The sequence below is a fragment of the Cephus cinctus genome, unplaced genomic scaffold (genome assembly GCF_000341935.2).
Source record: "Cephus cinctus unplaced genomic scaffold, Ccin1 Ccin1_scaffold0153, whole genome shotgun sequence".
NCBI classification, from domain to species: Eukaryota; Metazoa; Arthropoda; class Insecta; order Hymenoptera; family Cephidae; genus Cephus; species Cephus cinctus.
The window spans coordinates 1683730-1708393 of record NW_014332881.1 but is presented as its reverse complement, the minus strand read 5'-3'; the positions used below and the strand labels follow the sequence as shown (position 1 = coordinate 1708393).

At 34.9% G+C, this 24664-nt stretch overlaps 9 protein-coding genes across 15 annotated transcripts; 7 read left to right on the top strand and 2 right to left on the bottom strand.

Moving 5' to 3' along the window:
- The first annotated feature begins 79 nt into the window (after window positions 1–79).
- LOC107263525 (ADP-ribosylation factor GTPase-activating protein 1) lies at window positions 80–3715 on the top strand. 2 transcript variants are annotated; one of them, XM_015730835.2, is made up of 8 exons: window positions 82–270; window positions 332–613; window positions 786–1000; window positions 1079–1193; window positions 1262–1384; window positions 1526–1585; window positions 1684–1859; window positions 1945–3510. In XM_015730835.2, exons 1-8 carry the CDS (start codon window positions 211–213, stop codon window positions 2147–2149), a joined length of 1236 nt encoding a protein of 411 aa, XP_015586321.1. In that variant the 5' UTR covers window positions 82–210; the 3' UTR covers window positions 2150–3510. The 2 variants fall into 2 exon arrangements, with proteins under 2 accessions (XP_015586322.1, XP_015586321.1); XM_015730836.2 differs by lacking the exon at window positions 1526–1585 and having other exon boundaries at window positions 80–270; window positions 1262–1351; window positions 1945–3715.
- Window positions 3707–5013, bottom strand: LOC107263527. Its single transcript, XM_015730839.2, has 3 exons — window positions 4995–5013; window positions 4303–4709; window positions 3707–4224 (listed from the first exon to the last, which is right to left on the bottom strand). Exons 2-3 carry the CDS (start codon window positions 4662–4664, stop codon window positions 4014–4016), a joined length of 573 nt encoding a protein of 190 aa, XP_015586325.1. The 5' UTR covers window positions 4665–4709; window positions 4995–5013; the 3' UTR covers window positions 3707–4013.
- LOC107263526 (palmitoyltransferase ZDHHC3) lies at window positions 4807–7360 on the top strand. 2 transcript variants are annotated; one of them, XM_025080878.1, is made up of 7 exons: window positions 4807–5297; window positions 5534–5714; window positions 5795–5980; window positions 6095–6231; window positions 6291–6375; window positions 6493–6654; window positions 6784–7360. In XM_025080878.1, exons 2-7 carry the CDS (start codon window positions 5634–5636, stop codon window positions 6943–6945), a joined length of 813 nt encoding a protein of 270 aa, XP_024936646.1. In that variant the 5' UTR covers window positions 4807–5297; window positions 5534–5633; the 3' UTR covers window positions 6946–7360. The 2 variants fall into 2 exon arrangements, with proteins under 2 accessions (XP_024936646.1, XP_015586323.1); XM_015730837.2 differs by having other exon boundaries at window positions 4808–5297; window positions 6442–6654.
- Window positions 7361–8382: 1022 nt separating this feature from the next.
- On the top strand, window positions 8383–9614 carry LOC107263528. 2 transcript variants are annotated; one of them, XM_015730842.2, is made up of 3 exons: window positions 8383–8769; window positions 9117–9197; window positions 9273–9614. In XM_015730842.2, exons 2-3 carry the CDS (start codon window positions 9186–9188, stop codon window positions 9537–9539), a joined length of 279 nt encoding a protein of 92 aa, XP_015586328.1. In that variant the 5' UTR covers window positions 8383–8769; window positions 9117–9185; the 3' UTR covers window positions 9540–9614. The 2 variants fall into 2 exon arrangements, with proteins under 2 accessions (XP_015586328.1, XP_015586329.1); XM_015730843.2 differs by lacking the exon at window positions 8383–8769 and adding an exon at window positions 8788–8961.
- A 135-nt stretch (window positions 9615–9749) lies between these two features.
- LOC107263441 lies at window positions 9750–12865 on the top strand. 3 transcript variants are annotated; one of them, XM_025080875.1, is made up of 4 exons: window positions 9750–10526; window positions 10689–10734; window positions 10822–10877; window positions 10943–12865. In XM_025080875.1, exon 4 carries the CDS (start codon window positions 10968–10970, stop codon window positions 12567–12569), a length of 1602 nt encoding a protein of 533 aa, XP_024936643.1. In that variant the 5' UTR covers window positions 9750–10526; window positions 10689–10734; window positions 10822–10877; window positions 10943–10967; the 3' UTR covers window positions 12570–12865. The 3 variants fall into 3 exon arrangements, with proteins under 3 accessions (XP_024936643.1, XP_015586120.1, XP_015586121.1); XM_015730634.2 differs by lacking the exon at window positions 10689–10734 and having other exon boundaries at window positions 9750–10416; XM_015730635.2 differs by lacking the exon at window positions 10689–10734.
- Window positions 12866–13861: 996 nt separating this feature from the next.
- On the top strand, window positions 13862–14570 carry LOC107263440. The gene is made up of 3 exons (XM_015730632.2): window positions 13862–14023; window positions 14107–14159; window positions 14239–14570. The coding sequence occupies exons 1-3, from the start codon at window positions 14006–14008 to the stop codon at window positions 14387–14389; spliced, it is 222 nt and encodes a 73-aa protein (XP_015586118.1). The 5' UTR covers window positions 13862–14005; the 3' UTR covers window positions 14390–14570.
- A 740-nt stretch (window positions 14571–15310) lies between these two features.
- Window positions 15311–17508, top strand: LOC107263432. The gene is made up of 3 exons (XM_015730627.2): window positions 15311–15924; window positions 16107–16180; window positions 16274–17508. Exons 1-3 carry the CDS (start codon window positions 15922–15924, stop codon window positions 17061–17063), a joined length of 867 nt encoding a protein of 288 aa, XP_015586113.1. The 5' UTR covers window positions 15311–15921; the 3' UTR covers window positions 17064–17508.
- Window positions 17509–17685: 177 nt separating this feature from the next.
- Window positions 17686–19613, bottom strand: LOC107263433 (keratin-3, type I cytoskeletal 51 kDa). The gene is made up of 3 exons (XM_015730628.2): window positions 19211–19613; window positions 19043–19113; window positions 17686–18495 (listed from the first exon to the last, which is right to left on the bottom strand). The coding sequence occupies exons 1-3, from the start codon at window positions 19226–19228 to the stop codon at window positions 18162–18164; spliced, it is 423 nt and encodes a 140-aa protein (XP_015586114.1). The 5' UTR covers window positions 19229–19613; the 3' UTR covers window positions 17686–18161.
- Window positions 19614–19971: 358 nt separating this feature from the next.
- On the top strand, window positions 19972–23923 carry LOC107263427. 2 transcript variants are annotated; one of them, XM_025080846.1, is made up of 4 exons: window positions 19972–20112; window positions 20189–22519; window positions 22728–22777; window positions 22843–23923. In XM_025080846.1, exons 2-4 carry the CDS (start codon window positions 22508–22510, stop codon window positions 23921–23923), a joined length of 1143 nt encoding a protein of 380 aa, XP_024936614.1. In that variant the 5' UTR covers window positions 19972–20112; window positions 20189–22507. The 2 variants fall into 2 exon arrangements, with proteins under 2 accessions (XP_024936614.1, XP_015586109.1); XM_015730623.2 differs by having other exon boundaries at window positions 20091–20112; window positions 22352–22519.
- Window positions 23924–24664: the final 741 nt, after the last annotated feature.

The following is a 24664-nucleotide window of genomic DNA, read 5'->3' as shown; positions in this document are numbered from 1 at the left end:
ATTCTGTTATCTCAAAAGACAGCGGAGATGGTAGCATATGAAAGCACATGACTCTATTCAAACTCGTACTTTCCTTTCTATAATATTCTTCACCACGAAGCTTATTTGTCAATCGGCTGAAGTAACGTGTGGCACTTGAGTAAACTTGAGGTTCTTGGCAGTTCATTGAAATATTTTGGAAATTAATTTTGCCCGCACGGGGAAGCAATCATGGCGAGTCCTCGCACACGGCGTGTCTTGGGAGAATTAAAGCCTCGAGATGAAAATAATGTAAGAAGTCCAGTATGTTTAATCAGGTATAGCGATATTGTTTAATTTAACTACATTATAGAAATGCTTTGAATGCGGAGCTCATAACCCACAATGGGTCTCGGTTACATATGGAATATGGATTTGCCTTGAATGCTCTGGTAAGCATAGAGGACTTGGTGTACATCTCTCGTTTGTTCGTTCCGTTTCAATGGATAAATGGAAAGACACTGAACTGGAAAAGATGAAAGTTGGAGGAAATAGAAATGCTCGAGAATTTTTGGATTCTCAACCAGATTGGGATGAGTCTATGCCAATATCACATAAATATAATACCAAGGCAGCAGCATTATACAGAGATAAGGTAAAATTTGTGTAGTGATATCTTCTTGTTACAGAGTAATTATTCATTCATAAATAGGAGTTATATTGTCATGTGTCAAAACTTCTTTTCAGAACAATGTAACCTTCTTCATTAGTACATTCTTAATTTTTATACTATTTTATTTTAATGTAATGTTACATATTTTTATTAGATAGCAACTCTAGCACGAGGTGAGAATTGGAGTCCATCTAGTGCAAGTGCAAAGTTATTTACAAGCACTAGTCCTCAAGAAGGTAAAACACAAGAATATGGATCTTACCAGGGTGACCAAAGTCCCTCTTATCAGAATATAAATTCTCCTAGTTTTAAAAGTCAAACTGAATCATTCTTTGCAAGGAAACAGAATGAAAATGCAAGTCGTCCTGAGTGAGTATTATTTATGTGTAAATAGAAATTTACTATTTTCCACTTGGAATGGTTATTTCATAAGTATCAGTTTTGCAGCGATTTGCCCCCAAATCAAGGTGGAAAATATGGAGGTTTTGGTTATCAAATGGATCCTCTTCCTAAGAGTTCATCTCAGGAATTCTTTGGTACTGCTGTATCTTCTTTAGCAAGTGTAAGGTTTCTTATCATTAATAAATTTTTGTATCTGTCATGCAAAAGATTAACAAAATTTAATTTCAGGGTTGGTCAATGTTTTCTACCTCGGCTACAAAAATTGCAAGCAAAGCAACGGAAAATGCTATAAAGATTGGTGGCATTGCTACGCAAAAGGTATCAGAAGTTAGTGTTTCTGTGGGAAATAAGGTATGCTTTCTTTTTAATTTTTTTACATTTTATTTACATTACGTTTTCACTCTTAGTTTTCATTCATATCAAATTACTTATTTCTCATTATTGAACATTGTTTGGTTTTTATTTGGGGGGGTTTTCTTTGGATTTTATTAGGTGAGAGATGGTACCTTGTTGGAAGATATGGGAGCACAAGTTAATACTCTAGCTGCCAAGGTAGTTTCCTCTAATACAACAAACATTAAAATCTCAAATCAGTTACATGATACGTCCTGAATTATGAGAGCGGTGATAATTTTTTCAATCACTTATAGGTTGGCGATTTAGGTAGAAGAGGTTGGGGTGATATAGCAGGGAGCAATTCATCTGAGCAGCAGCATTATAATTCAAGTGAACATTATCAAAATACATCAAATACTTATCAGAACAATGCAACCACTAACTCACATTCCACCGAGAGGTCATCTCTTGTTACAGGACCAAGCCAAAAGTAAGTAACTGTTTTTTTCCAAGTATTTCCTCTATTTTACCTATCTGTGGAAGCATTGAATGAAACCCTTTGTCATTACTTGCAGAGGTAACTCCCCAAATATAAACTCTTCCTGGGATTGGGGTGGTGATTCAAAGGTGACTAGTGATTCAACATCCAGTAACAGAAGTACTATGAAATTATCGGAGGAAGCACAATTTCGGAAAGAGATCGGATTATTTGATCCAGACTTCAAAGAAAAAAAGCAGTCCAAGGCCGATGAAGAATCGTGGTCGGACTTGTTAAATTAGGTGAAATAATAAGAATTAGATGTCACTGTCGTAAATGATACTTTTCTGAAGTTCAAAGTTTCTATAGATTCTATTGATGATCACTAAGGAGATCTTAGTAAAGAGCGCCAGCCTTATGGGACTTTGTGTCTGATGGTAGCTAGTGGGCATAATAGACACGGGAGATATGCTGGAAGTAATATAGAAATTCTGAAGGGGATTGAAATAACATACAGTTCGTTTCAGACACAGAATACACAGAGGCTGTTCCTTTTTATCAATTCCTCCTCGATGCAATGATGCATGGCTTCCGTCTGTCGCGTATTTGTGAACATGTCTTATATAACAATCTCTACATGTTTACAGTTACCGCTACTAACTATAAATGCATTTTTAATGTACGAACATTACACGTATGCGTAGTCCCTGAATATTTTTAAATTTTAAAGAAAATTGTTGCACGCTATGAATACTTATTATTCCCCAAAAAATAACGTTTTGAGTTTACTGTTGTAATTCCATATGCTGTTGGATTTCTGAATTGTGTTGATTTCTTTGAAAATATTTAATGGACGTTGATCGTCGATAATAGACAATTATTCCAACAAATCTACTGCTCTTTTTCTGGTGTCGTCATACGTAGAGATTGACCATGGGATTAAATTAATTTTATAATAAAATAAAATACTACGAGAACTTATATGCCTAATATCTTATAATACGGTATCAAAAATGTGTGGTATAACAAATTGTAAGGATATGTAGTATTAGTTGAAATTGAGTAAAAAATTCCACAGTGTGTTGCGAAGAGACATAACTTGTGCTCTTTTATAAAACTTGTTTATCAATTACATAGTACATGGAATAGTATTCATCCAAAATTATTGCAACATTGAAATGGTTACTTATGAGATCATTTTTAACCAACGATCGCTGTATTAATTATAAAAAATATCGAGCTTCGATCGTTTAGTTATTTATATACGTTTTTGTTTTATCCACTACATGATAATCAAATAGTAAAAAACTGTTTACATAGCCAATGATAATGGAAGAAAAGCATATTTGAAATTCATCTATGTTATAACTTGTTGAAAAATACCATGTGTATCACTATTGATAACTATGGTGTTTAGGAGAAGTATTTTTATTAGAAAATATAAAATATTCTTGACCGTATAATTGGTTTTCTATGGATAGTTGACATAAAATCCAAAGAAATAATAAAATAAAGTTGGCACCTGAATTACGTACATTAGACAAATTAAAAGATTAGTCAGACAGAGGATTGCCAAAGTATAATGCATATTATCCTTAGAAAATCATCATTGTATGTTCCATTGACGAACGAGATTTTAGAATAAACTTGATCTGAGAAAATAGTAATGATGTTACATTATTATAATAATAGTCTAAACAAACAATGAAGCATTTTATAAACCATAATACTGTCAGTTTTAAAAATGCGTGCACAATTTTTGTTTTATTTAGATGACATATTTTATGTTTGAAAGGGTTGATAAGTATGTAGTAAGTTGCAATAGTATCTTACTGCTCATTTAAAAAAATATACTGGAATTCTTTGTACATTTAGTTTACTGTTATATTGCATATTCATATCACTGTAGATGTAATAGTTTGGATACATATTAATTATACATTAAGAATACATATCTATTTCTTTACTCAACATTTTATCATGTAATCTTTCATGTTCTTTAATGCCTTCATATAAATACAAGAAGACTTTACAAATGGATATCACCGACATGCTTATCCACTGAATAACTTGTCTTTTACTTAACAGATTCCTATTCAAAAACATTTTTTTAACAACCTTAGATAAAAAAATATAAATAAATACATCTATTAGTATAACATAACATTAAAAATACATTTTTTTACCAGGATACACTTTTAAACATTTTTGTTTAGCAGGTAGTTTAGCAATTTCATTTAAGATTTCAGTCCGAGAGGCAGGCCATACTTCTCTAGTAATATTTGATATTAAATAATATACAGTCTTTTCTACTTCAGGAGAGATACCAACGGTGGGTTGTCCAAGCACCATCCTATACAAAAAGTTGTATACTTCCCTGAAAGGAGTAAAGAAACAACAGTGAATAAACTGCGTTCCACCAACCATAATATTTAGAAGTATTATAAGTAAATACCTTAAATTACATCCCCCAGTTTGCTCTTCTGGTGGATGTTTCTCATACAACTGTATAAACAACAATGCTTCAGGTATAAGAGTATCAGTATCAGGAAACATACCACTTGCTAACCAGTTATCAATTGGTGATTCAGTTTTTATATGTTTCTTACAACGGGCTTGCTTTGTAAATTTATCAATTAAAATTTTTATGTCACTTTGTGACTTACTTGGTATTGTCTCTGCAATTTTTGAAATGTCCTTATGACCGTATTTTTTCAAAGATTTCAAAAGAGCACATTTCTCTGCCTTTGTCCATACTACTGTAGCAGTGTTGTCCGTTGCATTCGACAATTTGTTTGACTTTTTCTTGCTAGTCATTTTTTTTATAAATTTAATATGTAATAACGGAGGAAAAGGCAGACACTGAAAAGCAAAATACCAAAATCAACCAAAATATACAAAAAGCCTAAATTTCGCGTGATGTCTGTCATCTATTGTAAAACGAAAGTACTTTGTAGCTGCAACTACTTTACTGCCCGTAACACATCCTGTAGCACGCGTACTACATCTTACGACTGTTTAGTAAAACGTGATGCAGTTTCTCTGTATAACGATTTTATGTAGATTTTTATGGTGCGATATCATATTCGCCTAGGCCGCCTACGCACTTCCGAAATTTTCACACTCAATTTGTGAATTGTTTTGTACCTGATAGAATTTGCAAAACCACACTTTTTTAATTGGACGTTATAAATACTTCTGACCTTTCATTTCTTGATTGCTTCCACATTGCTTTCACAAGTCGATAAGTCGTTTCACTCTCATGACTGCCGTTATTCGTGGCGGTGTATTTTCTTGATTCTGATTGTATGACAGGTGACAATGATAGATTTCACGAAAATGTTAAAGTTTTGCAGCATCAATGGAGTGGAGGTCGTCTTATGTAGAAACATGTAGTGAAATGAGTTTTCTGCAATTTTGGCCACAATGAAAAGTAATATATAGTACAATGTAAGTATATTTTGGAGTAGGTTACATTCTTCTGATGTTTTATAAATTCTTTCTTGTTAATCAATATATTTTATTGTATATTTTCGATAACAATTTCAATGCATACCTGTATTGTCTCTGTTGAAATTGTACACCTCTCAAGCACAGTTCATTTTCTTGAGGTGAATGTACGATGTGAAACATGAGAGCAAAAGTTCATTATACTATGATATCAATACATGTTTATTAATTTTCAGAGAATTAACCATGTATCTTTGTTCAACCACAATATCATTGTTTTATTTTGGAGTAATTATGATGTATTAAGACGTAGAGAATTGTAGTGAATTATAAATCATGGATTACGAGTATATGCCCTTTCAAAGGGAAAAGGATATTCATAATAAATGTTGGGGTGGAAAATTTTGGTGCATTAAGGTATATGATATGCTAAATTAATTATTTTTACACTGATAATATTCATTATAATCGATGAATATAGTTCTAATATTTTTCAGGATATATGTGGTATCATATGTGCTGTGCTAACATGGCTGCTAATTATTTATGCAGAATTTGTAGTCATGGCAGTAATTCTCATTCCCAGTATAAACACTGTTTATTCCAGTCTGAATATGATTATATTTCAAACATTAGCTTTTTTGGCTTTTGCATCACATCTTAGGACTATGTTCACAGATCCAGTGAGTTGAGAAATGAATTTGTATTTAACATATGTATATAATTTCCAATGTATGCAAAATTATTTGAATGATTTTTTAACTACTTTCGGCACTAGATATTATTTACTCTTGCAGGGTGCCGTTCCTAAAGGAAATGCAACAAAGGAGATGATTAAACAAATGGGACTTAGAGAGGGTCAAGTAATATTTAAGTGTGCCAGGTGTTGTTCTATCAAACCAGATAGAGCACATCACTGCTCTGTTTGCCAAAGGTGTGTTGGGTAGTTATGCTGCATTAATAAATATCATTAAAGCACTACAACTTTTATAGGTGCATTAGAAAAATGGATCATCATTGTCCTTGGGTTAATAACTGTGTAGGGGAAAATAATCAAAAATACTTTGTACTCTTTACTGTGAGTTCTTAAACAATAGCACTATTGCTGTGGTCCGCATTAAATACTAATAGATGAAAATTTCAGTTTTATATAGCTGGCATTTCACTCCAATCGTTCTTCCTTTGCGTTCAACAGTTTACAACATGCGTGAGACAAGAATGGCGAGAATGTTCCACTTTCAGTCCTCCTGCTACCGTAGTACTGCTATTATTCTTGACATTTGAAGCACTTTTATTTGCTATCTTCACTGCTGTAATGTTGGGAACTCAATTGCAAGCTATATGGAATGACGAGACGGTACGTATAGACTTTTAATCGTTACTTTTAACATATCTTTTTGAATGTGCAATGAGGATCAAAAGCCTCTGATATATAAAATATCATCCATATTTTTCACAAACTTATTGGGTTAAAATTGTATTACAGGGCATCGAACAGTTGAAAAAAGAGGAAGCAAGATGGGTTCGTAACAGTAAATGGAAGTCTGTACAAGCTGTATTTGGAAGATTCTCTATTGCCTGGTTTTCTCCTTTCACATCACCCCCAAATGCTAAAATGAAGCTAGAATCCTATTTATATTCTGTATAAGGTATTTTAATAATCGAGTCATAAATCTCCCAAATGGCGATGATATGTATATATAACAACGTAAATCACATATAATGTGTTATGCCTATAAATTTACAAATTACATACGCGCATGTCAGATTTAACTTAATATCATATTAGAAGTTCTGCAAGGATATTTGTACGAGTTCATTTTGACACGTAAGATAATATGCAGAATTTCTTTCTATTCATGTAATACTTATCTCAGTTCATTCAGGGAGCTCCAAGAACAATAGAAACAGCAGCACTGATAAATTTTTTAGAACTAGTGCGATAATAGTATGGTATAAATAGGAGTGTAGGTATTTCTTGAAAATTTAATTAATTGTACAATGTTCCGTAATTTGTAACAGTGCCTGAAAATACATTCGATGACGTATTTATGTATAATGTACATTATTTTTTGTGTAGGATGAATGGATTTTTCTGTAGTAGGATTACGTATATGTAAATACCGTAAATTGAAAGTCGAAAGTATTTTTTCAGGGATTTTTTGACGTATTTGCAGTTTTATACGATCACTTTCTTTTTTCATTCAGTCGCGAAGAGGTCATGACAATTTTCTATCGAGGTACTTAACGAGAAGTACTTTCACTGTATCTCTAAAGTACGAGCATCTGATACAAATAATCAATGTACCTTTTATACCGTAATTTGTAAACTAGTCTAGCTAGTGAATTATTAGATAGAAATAGCACGGTTGTGTTAGAATAAGGTGACGTTTCAAGGATTATAAACTTCAAAGATCAATATCAAGATTTGTGCAGTGTGGCTAATTTTTTAAGTAGTCATATCAAAATAATTAATTAAACAAATTAATATGGAAAAGCATGTATAGATTTGATGCATCACGGCGTTAACTGTGTAACGCATAAAACTTTATTGATATCATTTGTTCATCTCTATTCCATATATCATCACGAGTGTATTGCACTTTCTAAAGATGCTCTGTTACAGATATAATTATCTGAATTGCGTCGACTTTGCATAATACTGATGCAGGTTAATTATTGTTTAATCAATGTATCTGTTGTTTTTTTTTGCTTAGAAAAGCCTATTATTTTCTCTCCTGAGAAAAAAAACATCAATAACCGGAATACTCAACTGATAATTGTGCCAATTTCAGGCAAGAGAATAACTACCTACTTAATGTCAAACACAAAAGTTTCTCTCCACAGAAACAAACGAATTTATTTAAACCATACCTTAATCCAGAAATAGACGCGTGGGTTGTCTGAGACTCCCCCCCCCCTCCAATTCAATGCTTTTCAAATGAAAAACAAAATGTCCATTCCCGGGTTAATTGATACCATTTGACCAGTGTTTGTATTACTTACAATTTTCTGTATCATACTAATTGATCATTTGACTGAATAAATCATCCAAAGACATTCCAACACAATGATGTATGATTAATTCAATGCAAACATTTAAAAGTATTTTGTTTAGCAAAATACATAGTGAAAATCAAATTTAAAGTACAGATAGATTCAACCTTCACAATTTTATCTTACAAGATCAAGTTACTGATAAACAATAAATCAGCACTATGTAATACCATGTGTTACTATCAATCAATTATATTTCAGTCCAACCTGTATAATATTGAATGCACCGAGAGAAAATGACGGGTATATTTGTTCTTTTTGAACCTTGATGACTTTCATTGACTTCCGCTCAAACTCCTATCTTTCAAATAACAGGTACTTCAAGACAGTTTGCTACGCAAGGCCGTAAAGGCGAACAGTTAGCAACACGGTATTCGGCACAACTGGCTGCTTTCACTTTTGCTTCGCCTGCTTGGTAAGTTCAGCATTATTACCTTGCTACGTTACTATTAACGAATTACTTGTGATACGCGACATTCAAGAAGGTTTCCAGATATAGCGAGTACGTTTACTCGATCAGTTATCTCCCTCTTGACCATGAACATTTCATGGCAATCCTGTGGCCCTAAGAAACGTTCACCTGGCAGGAGGAAAGCAGTGATCTTTGGTTATTATTATAACAGCTAATAGACACAATAACTTAAATTTTCATTACGAAAATTCTTTCAATTAATATATTTATAATTAATTTATTGGAAATTGAATTTAATTTGTTAATATTTACAATCTTTAATTATGCGCACTAATTCTGTTTAATTACAGTATAAATCCTAGTATCCACATAGGATCTGGAAGATTTTTTAACGTCAATTATTTTTTACGGGATACGCCATGCGATTTGTGGTAAGTAGATTATTAATATATTATTTAATTTTTTTTTCATAATCTAATCTTGCATGGAAAACTATTTTTGTACAGATACCCCTGTTTTTCCTTATTACCATGGTGGTTCATATCCTTGGATATGATCCTGAGGACGATTCATTGAAGGATATATTGTTACCGGAAGGTCAATTTGAAGCCTTTTATCTGAAGGGGCCGCAGGGTGAGCAACAAAATGCTGCAAGACCAGCTCATCTTCATGGATCCTTCAATCAGTATAGAAATCCTGCTCTTGTCGGCGTCCCTAACAGTGCCGCTTATGGTTTCCGGTTCGATGGAAAGAGACGGTTTAATTATGATTGATAGTATACTAGATATGTATACTAATCGTAATGAAAATATGATTCACTTTCAAATAAAATAATTACCTCAAATTTATGCGTATTCGTATACTCAGATTTGATTTTGTATAATATTTTCAATGACAATAAATGTTTTTCTTTGTAAAATCGTAATTTCAAATTAACCGGATATACTGTCATCCAGAAATCAAGCTACGTTACAGTTGATGATATTGAATTTTCACTTTTAGAAATTATAAACCGGTTTCCTCACGTATATCCATGACACTACACATTAAAGCGGCCAAACAAATTGGTTCGGAAACAAAAAACAAATTCATTAGATGATTAATCTCAGACTTGTATAAAGAATTTTAAGTTCACTCTACCTAATACTATAATTTTACAGTAGAATATATATATAGGTAACACAGAAACAAAAATTAACGATCATCAACGAAAAATGTATTTTTAAAAGTTACACGTAAAATTTTAAATATAAATTACACAGTACAGCCAAGTTTATAAATGTATACGAAATTAATGTACCACACGAATTACTTTCAACACAAAATTTCCTGCAAAGTATTTAAATGTATTCAAAATTAATGTTAAGATTTTTGTCCAGTTCCAAGGTATTTGATTATTAAATGTCAAGAGAGACATTCATATATACATACATACACGTGTCTGTGTGTAGAAAAAATATGTAGGTTTTGTGAAGGAAGAAGTTTAGCCTGGTCAATGTCAAAGTTTATTGCGTTCTAGTTTACTACGGTCAAACTCGCTAAGAATAATTTTTTAAAAAGAAACTGGAATGCATGCGATTCACAGACCAGGTTAGACTTATCCAGTTTGACGAAGCAAGTTCTAATGGTGCGAGAAAGCCTTTAAAAGACGTGAGTACCATCGTTGCACCATGGCAGTTTGTTACTGTAGTGCGACAATAGTGAGTCGATCTAGTTGACAAAAATTACTAGTAGATATGAAGATCCTGTGTCTGCTGCTGGTAACTAGATTTGATATAAATGAGTATAAAGATTTCGATGTAACGTAATTAGCGATAAAATAATAGGTTAACTTGACGTTATGGCCCTTTTTTGTGCTAACGCGAGATAATCCGAATCACGTACCACGGACTAGACTGTTCAGCTGCATTAAAACTTTTCAGGCTAGAGGAAAGTCGGTCTTGTTTGACGCTTGCTAATTATACTTTTGTAATTATCTCTGACTCCTGTGCCGTGTTATACATACACACATATATACGTAAGTGGGTACACATTATATACGAACTTTGTATACAGGTTGGTACATTTGTGCTGTCCAAAGTTCATGCAGAGAATAGCAATACGCCAATCAGGTATGAGATATATAATATGTAATCTTGATTTCTTTATTAATTTATTATTAATTATTTTCATTTAGAAGATTTCACGGTTACAAGAAATCGATGGTGGAAACAGACGCCAGAAGTATGACGGGTGGTTTGAAGTCGTCTGCTAGACAAATTGAATCTGTTCGCAAAGGAAGGGACGTTCGTGCTAGAAAATATTCAAGAGTTACAATTGGTCCGATGGGATATCGTAAAACAATAAAGTCACAATTACCAGTGCAGTCTGGAAAGATGAAAAAGTTTATGGGATTGTCAAGATTGAATTCGTCGCAGAGAAGAAGATCATTAGACGTCGGTTATTCTACCCAGAATTCCCTGAAGCGAAGTCAGTACAGTTACAACCATAAGGAAGTCTCGAACGTGATTCATTTGGAGCCCTTAGTCCACAAAGTGCATCGGAATAATATTTTTGATTGGATGCTAACATTTTTAAGCCGAATTATTGGTTCCGATAAAATTAATTACAGCAAGACTATGACGTCAGTTAAGAATTTTGGGCCTTTGCTAGGACCTGTTAATTTTCCTGGTATAGACGGTAATGTTTACATCAGGCAACTCGATCCTGTCCACGAAGAAGCAGATCACGTTGTTATACATTTAGTACAGAAGGTATCAAGTAGTCCACATGAATTTCCAATGAAGAGTGCGAATTCAGTGTCATTAGACTCCTTAGCAAAATCCTCGACTATTCGCTCAGCTCTGTTGCCACCAAACGCCTCAGCTTATTTGGATAAAACCTCATTGCCTGCGAATCATCGTAATGGCGAGAAAAACACGTCGAATGTAAACACTTTGGGAATAAGATATTCCAAACCATTGTTACTTCAAAATATTCGAGGGCATAATTCTCTGATTCAAAATATGCACCCTGGATTAGATGGAGGGAAAAATTTCATCCCTCTTTCTCAGCGTCCCTATGAATCTCATGAATATCATTCAGCTATTTCTAATATTCGTCCACCTGCTATAGAACAGACTCTAAGTAATATACGCCAGAAAAAGAAAGGATCATCTTATAATAAGGGTAATATGATGACGTTCCCACTGGAATCATCACAGAAAATTAAAAATTTATCGATTTATCCGCCCTTACCAGCTAAGAGTAGAAATGCTGAGGAAAAGAATCAAGATAGTTTGTATCCTGTGGAGAATATTTTATCTCAAGAATCGCAGATAATTCGATCAAACCGTATAGTGCCATCTAGCGCATCATTTAAACAACTTCAAACCCAAATGAATATGGGTGGTGGGTTAAAGATCGTTACTCCGCCAATTTTAAGTGGAGGATCGCGATCTAATTTAAAAAATTCGAATTCAAATAACATTCAGGAGACTTATACCATTGCGCCGATCAATTACTCCAGTCATCATTATGATAATAAGGAATTAATGAAAGTGGAGAAATCAGCTGTGAGGAATGATAAAAAAATCATCAATTCTACATCAACAATCGAGAATGTGACTCATAAATCTACACCAGGTGTCATAATAGTAACACCGAATAATCCTTGGCATTATGATAAAACGACACATAAATTACAGCAGGATATCAAACCAGTTTACGAGATCCAAAATGATTACCAGGATAGCACTAGATTAGGAAAATCAAATAACATTACGTTAACGTCTATCGATAGAAAATTGGTAAAATCAACTTGACTTTCGATATTCAATTAATAAAATTTAATAATTTATTATAAATACTATCTACCACATAATATACATTGTTACCACCATGTTACCATACTATTTATTAGTACATATAAAAGAACCAACTATCCATATCACTATTGTTATCATACTACTGTTAATGATTGTTACGAATACAACAATTTACATCTTCATCTTGTAGAATATGAGTAATTTCTTAGTTACTCTTCCACAGATATTGTTTTACGTACATATAAAGGAAAAATATCTATTATGGCGTAACTTTTCTCTCACGGTCAATAAAACTTAATGATACCTAGTGAATTTTCCTAAAAGAAACAATGACACGAAGAACTTAGGGTACCTTTCACTATTTCAAAAAAAAATAAAAAAACAAAGGAAGAGCCAAAAAATGATTTACTGAGAATAAGCCACATCACGAGTATCCTTTCACTAGTGACTTCTTGCGGCATGCCGCGTAGTTAGCAGTACAGTTGTGATAACACCAGGGAAAAAAGAGTCGCAGAAAGTCCCTAGCTTTCTTTTCGTTCGTAAAGTGGAATTCATTGGCGTTCCTGAAAATGGTGAAGTGTACGATAAAAGAAATTGTAATCAATAAGAAATTAATGAGTTCCACTGAATCTTCTTTAATTACATATAAGTTGATATATGAGATAAGATTATAATAGTTACTAGACACGCAAGCAAATCTGCACGAATCAGTCTCATAAATATTGTTGGTATATAATTTATATCTACATATGTTTATACATTAGATAATCTGATATTTATATGTTCAATGGGAACGCTCAACTAAATCTTTAATGGGAATATTCATGTCTTGCATAGCTTTCCATTTCTTGGATGTTTTCACTTTTATTCATTTGTAGACCATTTTAATTCACGCTACATTTGAATTTTCATTAGACCATCATAATACCGATACGTGCACGTATCTATCCATACGAGAAAAATGATTATATTTATTACATTCAGAAATTTAATAAAAGTTACTAGAAGTCTTTCAAAAAATTAAATTTCACTCAATTCATCTTCTTACCTTGACCCTGAAAATCATGACTGATTGACTTTCACTCTTCTTAAGGTTACTCCATCCTTTGGTGTACTTTCATGAAAAATAAAGATGACAGCGACAAAATAATTGAGGGACGTGAGGTACGTTTGAATTTCAGGTCACCAACCATTTGGAACGGCTTTTTTAAACATGTTTTCGTGCAAATCGATTTGATTAGCGGTGCAAAGAGATATGATAAAGATGCTGGGCGGAGTTTCTCGGAATACCTTGTGATCCGATGCGCCTCGCTAGTTACTGCTTATATATAAAGCTAAACGTGGTTGAACTGAGCACAGTACGCCCTTATACTTTAATAGCCATTATAAAGCATTAGTAAGACGTTTTTCGCGTCAGCTGTATAAAATTCGGGATGAATACTAAATTATTGGTAAATATAATATATCATGAGAGCGTAATAATAAAATTTTCAAATAATTTTAATTCATTAATTTTTTTATTTTTACTATACAGCATATCATCGCCATCCTATTCGTCTTCGTTCTCCTGCAAGAATCGAGTGAAGCGTAAGTATTTTAATGATGGAAATAAAAAGATATATTAACTTTTTTTTTTAATTAATTAATTCTTTTTTATATTTTATAGGAAGAAGGTACTGATACATGTGCCTTATCGTATTAAAAATGTCAAGCACACTCATACCATTTACAAAATCATTCCACATCATCACGAGAGTCATGATGATCATCACGGTTATGGACATGAGAATGAACACTATGAATTCTACCGTAAATAATTGTATCGACGGCTAATTTATTTCTATATGATATAATGGATCCATCAGAATTTTATAACCTAACTACGTTAGTGTTACACCCAAAGAATAGACTGTATAGGCTTATTATGTACAAATTTAATCTTTATTCAGACTGTATTATATTTAATGTAACGAGTGGTATGTTAAGTTTTATATTTGTATGTTGTTATATAATATATATGGTTCAATAAAAGTTATTATTAAAAGTGATTTACATGATTCACGGTTTTACCAAATCGCATGAAAATTGAAACTTTTCAGAGAATAACGACCTCAATTATAAACAAGTTGATGACGAGTGAAATTGGTCCTTAAGAAAAATATGCTTAAATTTAATAGATTCCTGGACAATAATCTCTAGAAGTTTTCAAGATGTCTGATGAGATAGAAGTTATTCTTTAGGCATCCCTAATGTCACTTTACGATCCACAAAATGAGTGGATCGCTGTACTTTGCGAGACTAAGAAATGGAATAAATGATAGGTTCAGAATTATCATTCATACCAACCGTACTGTCCGATTAAAAAGATTTGCGTGATAATGCTACAAAAAATACTGCTGAAAAACTTGCTATGGCATAATGAAATAATCAATCAATAAACGCGAAGGACAATTCAACTAATACTATTTTATCTATAAATTTAGAAAGCGCTAAAATTTTATTCTCATTGAAAATAATTATTCGAACTTACCTAGCTCGGTTGAATATTTCATTCATAATGGTTAAGCTCCAAACTTTTATAAACTTACGAGGTAATGAAATTTTGCTTGTACTTGTTATTTTATTATCCAAGAAAATTATAATTTTATTATAAAAGAAAATATATTGACTCGAAAGATATGACGAAAAATAATTACGTATTAATAATTGATTTAAGAATAAAAAAAGTATCCCATTAATACTCTAATTTCGGAATTATTTTTTTTCATTACGTCGATTTTGCGATATCATCTTTTTAAGGTTGAGTTCGAAGAAAAATGTTGCATGCCAATGGCGTATGGCACAGCTAAGCGTGAGAGGGTTAATTGAAAAATACTGTATGACATCGAGTTTTAAACTGTGCATTTAGAAAAAAAAAGTTAAAAATATTTTCTGTAAAAAAAAAGTGTCAACATTATCGAAATCCATTGTGACAGATAAACAGAGGGCGCAAACGATAGCGAGAAAGAAAGAAAATTTCACTCTGACAATGAACTTCATCGCGATGAGTTTTTTAACGCATTCAGTCGATGAGAACAAGACACCATGATTTCTAAGGTAGTACCAATCGCGAGAGATCAAGCATATCGTATGAAAGAATCAGCAGTCAGGGCGAAAGCGTTCAGCATCACTAAGCCTTAGAGATTCCCTCACGCAGTCAATATAAAAACGTATTACAATAAAACAGTCAAACAATAAAAAGATAGCATATAAACGAAGAGCCCCGACGACAGCTTCAAACGTTACTGGACCGTCGTCCCACGAACTCTTAATAACACGGACAAACCCGAGCCTCCAGGTGTCCCTGAAAATGGTAATAAATCAACTAAACGATACTAAAGTCGTCCTTATGGGATAAAATGACCAAGTGCCATAAGAAATAGCACCAGCGTAACATAATGATAAAAAATATAACACGAGGGCTGATAACGTGCCAGACAGTAAACAGTGAATTAAAAAAATCTAGTGAAATAATAATAAAATTTCCTTTTGCAGAAAATCGCAATATTCATATTCCTTGCTATCGTGGATGGTATACTTGGAGGTGGAGGCCACGGAGGAAAGCATCAGTAAGTACTATATAAAAATAAAAAAAAAATGTCAAAAAACGTCATATGCATATTTATTATGATAATAAAAAAAAAATTGTACTCACCTCGCAGCGTTCACCTCAAAATTCACGTGCCGGAGATAATAAAGCATCATATACATACAAAGACGGTATTCATCCATGTGCATACTGGGGGTGGCGGGAAGAAAAAGGAGGCGCCGAAGAAGAAAGAAAATCATCTCGAGGAGAGTCATCATGAGGATTACAGTTCATGGAGTTCTTCTTACGATCATCATGGTGGCCACGAGGAGAAGCACGGTGGTGGTGATCATAAGAATCAGGTCGAAATTATTGGAATGGGTCATCTGGGTGGTCTTGGGGGTCACAAAAATTCACATCAGTCCATAACGGATACATACAGTCCACCGGCTACAATGAGCATGGAAGAAATTCATGCACACTTCTTTGGCAAGCCGGCTGAGCAGATAATGGCGCATCCTCAAAGTTTTGGAACACTTCATGATACTCATCAAGGATTAATTCAGGGTGCCATTGGTAATCATGGTGTAGTTGGTTACTCCCATCCTCCTCAATATGCCGTTCACGAAACAGTTAACGAACTGCCTCATAATAATCTGCAACATTATCAGGATAGTCACGAGGAAGGTTATCGTAAGGGATTACATTCGGAAACGGGACACGTTTATTCTGACGAATTGAAGAAATTTTATGACGATAAACACGACGAGGCTGATATGAGTTTAAATAATTATCAGGACGAATTATATGACAAGAGTCACGCGCAATACTATGCTAACGATAATAATCACTTCGGGATGGATGATCATGATAGTTACAAGTACGCCGACGATGATCATCTTTCGAGTTTACATGCCAGATAGGAGGCAGTGGTAACGGATACGTCAGCAAATTTAATCGCGTGAATCAAACTGGAATTTTTTTGTTGTAACAATGACTGAGCTTGACAATGATAATTTTGACAATTTTTTTGAAGCATACTTACAGGTAGATTGGTTATCGTTCTTTCGGAGTGATCGGTAGATCGATATTGTTTCCAATAGGGGCTGATTGGGATGCGATAGACTTACAGCGACGTTAACCATTGGTATTTAGGTTTAGTTGTATGATCTATTCGATGTACAAGTTATAGGAATATTTAATTATGTTAATTGTAAGAGTCTTAGAAATTTATTAGACGCTCTTTAAGAAACGATGGTAGTATTAATTGACTTATTGGTTATGTTCACTTTTGTACCTTTGTTTGTAAATAAATTTTCTATCACCTAATTCTACGAGATGTAGTATTTTTTTTTTCAATTCATCTGTATATTGGTAACAATGAAACAGGGTAAGTGACGGAGCTGTAGTTGGATTCTTATCTATTTTATGGATTGGTAAATAAAATTAATAGATATTCTAAGAAGGTTTGAGTCTCTTAACGAATTTTGAAAACGACTATAGATATGACTTTCATGATGAAAACTTTAATTGAAAAAAGAGTTATTCTGTTCTACATATAATTTATTTAACAGGTCATTTCAACAAGTATAAAAAATAAAGATAATAACGATTAAAACTATGTACACGGATCATGATGGAGGTTTAACGACAGACTAGGATGAATGGTACAGGTAAGAGAATGTATAACGATAGATAGAAAGTGATTGTCACTCCCACACAGCAACCCCTTCACTTATCCCGCCCGAAACCAGTTCCGAAGCACTTTCTTCTTTCTTTTCATAAAAACAACAATATCAACGTTCTACGTGAGATTTTTGATTTCGCTACCCAGTGATTGTCAAAGAACTACTTCGGAGTTTCACCACGATTGAAAGCAGGTGGGTTAGAATATTCCATTAATATAAAATATCCAATATGGATGCCGGTTGTTGATCTTGATTTTAAACATTCTGCGTGTTCGTTAGGAGATAGAATATTTGGTACGATTTAAAGTTGATCAAAGGATCCTAAGAGGTGAGCTAATGCCCTCCAAAATCTTCATGACCACCTCCTCCAAAATCCCCACCGAAGTCACCGCCTCCATGGCCGCCGCCAAAATCTCCACCATAACCTCCTCCGTAACCTCCTCCATAACCTCCGCCGAATCCACCGCCGAAGCCACCGCCGAAATCGTGTCCACCGCCTCCACCACCACCTCCGTGACCACCGAGGTCGATAGGATGACCCACGGTGTAGCCAAGGACTTCGTACTTATCACCACCACCGCCACCGCCATGGTGGATGTGTTTAGTGATCGTATGAGTATGATGGATTGTCTTGATCTTATACGGCACGTGGATTACTACATGATCGCTGAAAGGTCATTGTTATATTTTAAGATGTCAATAGTAATTAGCACTTTTCAAATCAATTAATAGTCAAGACTTTGTGTATACAACAGCCTTTCGAGTGCTGATATGTGTCTTCGAAATTCAATCAAGTAGCTATTGCAAGTGAAAGATTGCTAGGTACCACGTAATCCCATGAGACGCCAAGCGTCGAGATGTCAAAGTACAGTGAAAGGATTTCGAAATTTACCGGTAAAAGGTGTAAAGTTTTTATGATATTGATGCTTCACGAAATAACAATGATTCATGGAGACATGTAAGTTGATAAAAGAAATGCCTACCATATCCTTAAAATCGCAACAAACACTCCTAATGACGTCACTAATACTTTAGGATGCAGCATGAGCATTTCAAAGTTACTTATGTATATCACCCGTCATGGAATAACGACCACGAACGTAAAAAGTTTAGTATACGAAGCGAGTGACTGTTCCATACCATTGATTTACCCAATGAAAAACCTTCTGGTTGGCGTACGACCATTGTAAATACATAATCAAAGAAAGACTTACTGTCCGCCATGCCCGTGTCCTCCTGCATGAGCAAAACCTAAGACAGCAGCGCCGACCAAGAGAAAACTCAACTGCAAAACATAAACGTTAGGAAACGAAGTGACGACTTCACGATCCAATGATAAGGTAGATATATCAATCCGTTTGAAAGAATAGTTTAAAACTCACCGAAAGTCTCGGCATCATATTGCTTGCAGGTTTATCCCTGAAACCTGCTCTGGATTGGCTGTGATCCCTCTGTAGCTCAGGCCACTTGGTTTTGATCTGTTAGGCCACAGCACGCGTTCGCCTTTTATATGATAGCACGATAAAAATGAAAGGAATACAGAGCTTTACATGCAAACGTATAACTGTGAAAGGAATGTAAAACAAAAAGTCGCCCATCCACGACCCACCATAGTGGAGCAGGGTTTGTTTATTTTCTACGTTCACAACCGTCGACAGTAGTCTTAGCCTTTTATGATTCCTTCCTCTTTCTATCTTCCGCTTTTTTTTCGTCTTATTCACTTAATGAAAGCCTCTCACAATCGAGAGAACGTACAAGATCAAGATTGCCGACATAACCTCAAACGTTTCACCGTGCTTTGTTTACCAGTGCTAAAAAATCTATTCTGGATTCTTGGTACAAGTTAATAACTGCCAGGCTGAAGTGAAACCTTCTTTACTTCGGTAATCATTAGTTTTCTTCCACCTTGAATCTAATGATTTTGTTTTTACAGTGTCAAAGCTACAAGTGTTCCTATCTCGTAATGCACACAGTGTCCTGGTTCGGTAGACTGCACCAGAGAACCTCCTACGAAGCGTGAAACGAACGAGCGCCAATCGATTCATTCGAACATTCGACTGATGAGCATTGCGTGCAGTGTGTCTGTCAAGAGATTGAAGGTTAGGTAAAGAATTTTTGTTTCGCTTGTTACGCGAAAATTACGGACTGCTCGAAATGTTCTTATTAGTCTTTTTAACGTCTATACGTGACTTGCTTTACGCTTTAAAGTCATTCACTTGTGAAATAAAATGGCATTAACATTTTATTCCACCTTCTATTGTACAATCATTGCACGGCGCGGGAGGTGAGTACTTTTTCCTATGGAATTCAAAAAAAAATTCTTACTACCGATCCACACCCGTCGTTTTTTCATGTACCAGATATTTGGCATTGACAATGACCGAATTCTAGTTCAGCGATACTGAACGCCTTGCAATGAAGAAAGGCAGGGCACTGCGCCCATTCGATAGTCGTGTTTGTAATCCTAGAGAAAGGGAAACCGATCCACTCTTGAAAAACAGATAAATAGCGTAATATAACAGTGCGTGAGAGCTGGTACGTTCGTATTCTTTTAAAGCATAGGGAACGAGTGAAAAGAAATAAGAGTGTCACGACATTAGCCGTTATAGAGCACGATATATATGCATATTTATTTACGTATATTATAATAGTATATAGAAATTCATCGTTCTGATGTCACACATAAAAGAGTAATTTTTTTACAGCAGGTGGTCATGTATGTAAATCCCTTTTTAAAAACCACTCTTATAGAAACATCATTCGACCCACTTTAATTATCGGAATTTATATATATATATATTGCGGTTTTGCTCCGACCACTTCATTCATATTGATTGCGAATCGTTGTGGTTCCGATTTCGCGCCTTATACGTTCTATGGGAATCCTATTGGTCTATTCGATTTTCTACCATAATTGGATATCGATAGATTCATATTTTACGAGTTCCCTTTTTTTGGTTTTCGAAGAACCAAGGACAATTTATAATGGGGATTACTTAGCGAGAAATTAAACGCTTTCCAATCTCGCTGCCACTATCGAAAGAGAGCGCGTGTATCGCGTTCTGAAAATACCAAGAGGCAATTTGCAGTTAACATATAGAAAGTCAACTATGTTTATCACGTTTTAGTGACAGATCAGAAATCGTGGCAGAAGTTGTACTGTTCGATAAATAAATCCATAACGTTTCTCCCAATTTGACTTTATGAAAATTTTCGCCAAAATCAAAAAATCTATATAAATTTTATAGCGTTTAACCGATGTACCGTAGTTTGGTTGTAAGATTAATGTATTTTGTAGATAAATTTCTTAAAGGTTGCTGTTCGGCAAATTGCTCATTTTTTTCTCATCTGAGCGACAACGATGGATATTAGTAGTCCTCCCGAGAAATGTTGATTATATGGAGCGTAACGTTGCGACATGAAATTTACGACGAGACATAATTGCTTTATGCATCTTTAGGGATTTTCATGAGAGGGAGAAATCAGTTCAGAGAATTTGGTCCATCGAAGGAGTGATTATACGTGAATGAGAAATCATAAAAGATAAGGATACTATTTTTTAATAAAAATTCTATTATTTATCAAAATAAAAATGTCAAGTTTTGCTATCCATCAGTTTTCCACGTCCATACAATAGTTGTAGGTTATACTCGAAGTAGGGATAAAAATGATAAGCAAATCAGCATACCGATAAGAAAAACTTAAGTTTTGTCTTTTGATAAAATTACATCGAAAGGTCGTTGCCCCTTGAAAATTCAACGGACAAAAAACACGAATACGTTAAGACTAATGCGCGCAACACAATTTTTTTAAGACTTTCGCCTAAAACGTTTTCATTAAAATTTCCAAAATTTTTCCACGTAGCCGAGCTTGGCGCGCGAGCGAAATTAGGTAAATTGGGGAAAGTCGCGACAAAAGTTCCTAACATCCCGTTCTTGATTACACGACACATTAAACTTTGTAATCACAAGACCATCATTCCGTAACCCCTACTTACAGTACAGTGAGACACACTGAAGATACATCTAATAACGTTATCCTCGTTCTTTATAATTTTCTTTCGTTCTTCCCTCAATTCGTTCGCACGAAAAAAGATTGGCTTTTCACGTGAACGTCCGTCGAAAATACTTACTATCGCGCAGTCGAGAAGAATCATCGTTAACGATCCCTAAAGCAAAAAGGAAGCGAGGTCCAAGAACACTTAATGATGAAAGAAATAAAAAGTTACCAATATAATAATACTCATTAACAAAGGACGAGCCCCTGTGGGCGTTGGCTTTGGTAAAAGTAATGTATCGACGATCAAATAAGCGACAGCTCTTTTTACCCGAATGACAAAAATCATCGGACCGACATTGACCCACCTTCTTCATCACAGTCACGCTCTCCACAGGCACGGTCTCCTAGGATCGGTTAGTCCTGTATTGGTCTACCCACCCATTACCTGCTATTTCGTGACTATCAGCGTGGAAATATCTGGTGGGAGGTTTTAACGGAGTTCTTCTTTTTATCTTATATAAAAGAGAAGAGGCTAAGTGTAAGATCCTTCAATATCTGGATCACTCGCGAGGAATACGCTCGCCTTACACACGCTCTACGTTCCTATCGCAACCGGCCGCTCCGATTGGCACGTCACGCCAGTCTGTTCGACATTGCTAATAATTATCAGACTGGTCAGAATGCAGTACGCGGTAAGTGGCGCCATTTCGTCGACTTTACAAAACAGTATTAAGACTCCTGGTACAATTCATATTCGTTGTGTACCATCGCGGGTGTGGGGATGCATGTGTTTTTTATTACAAAAATCTGAACGTTCGAATGACATAAAATTGGATAATATACATACGGTAGTGTTTATACCATAAAACTATACCTATAGTGTATTCTTATAATCTACAGGCTATATTCTTGCTGCTACTGACCGTCCTGGATCCTCTACTAGTGACCTCGTAAGTAATAATAATATATTATATTGTTATTAGTAAGGTATTACATTGTGGGATTATATTTGCAGAAAGAGGGTGTTGTTAAAAGACCCAAGACACGTTAAACGAGCTTATGGTTTACCATGGCGACAGAATCAACGTCGTATTAATTATTTGAAGAAGCCTGCTTATAGATCGAAAGGTTTACACAAGGAAAGCCTTTATGAGAATGCTAATACCTTTTATGGGAGTGGTAGAGTACGCTTTCCTAAGGAACCTTATCCACACGGTGGTGACGATTTCGATCAAGGTCACGAAAACACGAATCACGTTGTCTTGCCGTATGGCGAGGGAATAACTCATGCCATTTCTTATGGCAAAGGCTATATCCCTTACGAGAATATCAAAGACCACTTCTCCCTTGGAAACGAGCAGCAGGACTACAGGAAGGAAGAGTTCGGTCATCAGGATTCTGTATACGAGGGCGCCAGTTATCCGCATACTTCAGAGTACAATATTCCTCAGGGTTATCACAGCGAAGAACCAGACTCGTTTTATGCCGACGGAGAAGACAGTAAATTCGTATTTCAAGAAAGAGCCTTAGGACGTTCCAAATTTGAGAATACCAATGGTAACGGTCAACAGAATATAATACTGAAGTCTGTACAAAATTCTGGTATAGGTCCAGGAGATGAACGTAAGTCACCATTGGAAACCATAGAATCCTTGAAGAGCAGTGCGCTGGTGGCGTCAAAGCCATCTTTCTCCAGTGGACCTGATATAAAGCAAGGATTCGTTATACGCGACAGCATCTCACTGGATGATTACAACAGGAAGGTTCAAGAATTTACCAAAAGCTGGCCAGGTGTATCACACTTTGGTGGTGAACTGAGTGGATTGGGCACTGCAGGTGGTTTTGGAAGTGTCAAACAGACTGTAGATTTTCCTCAACAGTTTTCTGCTAAAGGATTTTCCGGATCTAGCTTTCCTGGGGCTTCTACGTGGCTGAAGGAGCTTGCACCTGGTCAACCTAGTTATGCTGTCAAAGAAGAGACCATGGAGGAACCTCATGACTTCAGAACGATGCCAGTTCGTACTGCGCCTATTCAACCACTGGCACTACCTTTGAATTATGCGTTACCATCCTTCGGTCAAGGTCTACATGGATAGGGAAAAAAGTTTATCATACACTTTATTCCTTGATAATTCATCAGTTATTATAAGTGCGTTATTAATAACGTAGATATCGCTGCGAGATATTTCTAGAATATAATTAATTATTTATATTAAAATTAGCCTCATTATCTGTACTCTTGACCGGGATTCGGAGTCTAGAATAGCAATAGTAGAAGCCAGTATCGTGTAAGGTAATTTGTCTGAACGTATGTATATGGGAGCCAGCGATTATTTGATGTCGTGCCATTTTCGCGTCTCTTCTTGAATTTTAACAGTGAACTGTCCCGTGACAGTTATTGAATATTCAACACACATATGTATCCACTTTGCACTGATTATTCCGAAGTGGACAGCAGTAATAATTCAAGGAAGAGCACGGGTTGTGAAATGACGTCATGACCTTCCTCCATCTCACCGGTATATAAGAACCTAGAAAAAATGTCAAATTAGCCTTGCGATTGCTAATCTAAATGATTAACGTAAAGCATAACCAAAGTCAAAGTCAGAAGAGTTTGCTTTTACAAACAGTAATAGACACTTGAATCTGCTGATAAGAAACTTTTTATTAGAAAATGGTGCTCAGATATACACAATGTTATTTCTGATAAAAACTAATCGTAGTTTAGTTGTAGTGTGCATTACACGTTAAATGTTAATTCTCTGCTTAAGACTGTAGCCATTGTAATATAATAGCATGAGAAATATCATAGTCTGACAAAATAGGTTTATTCTAGT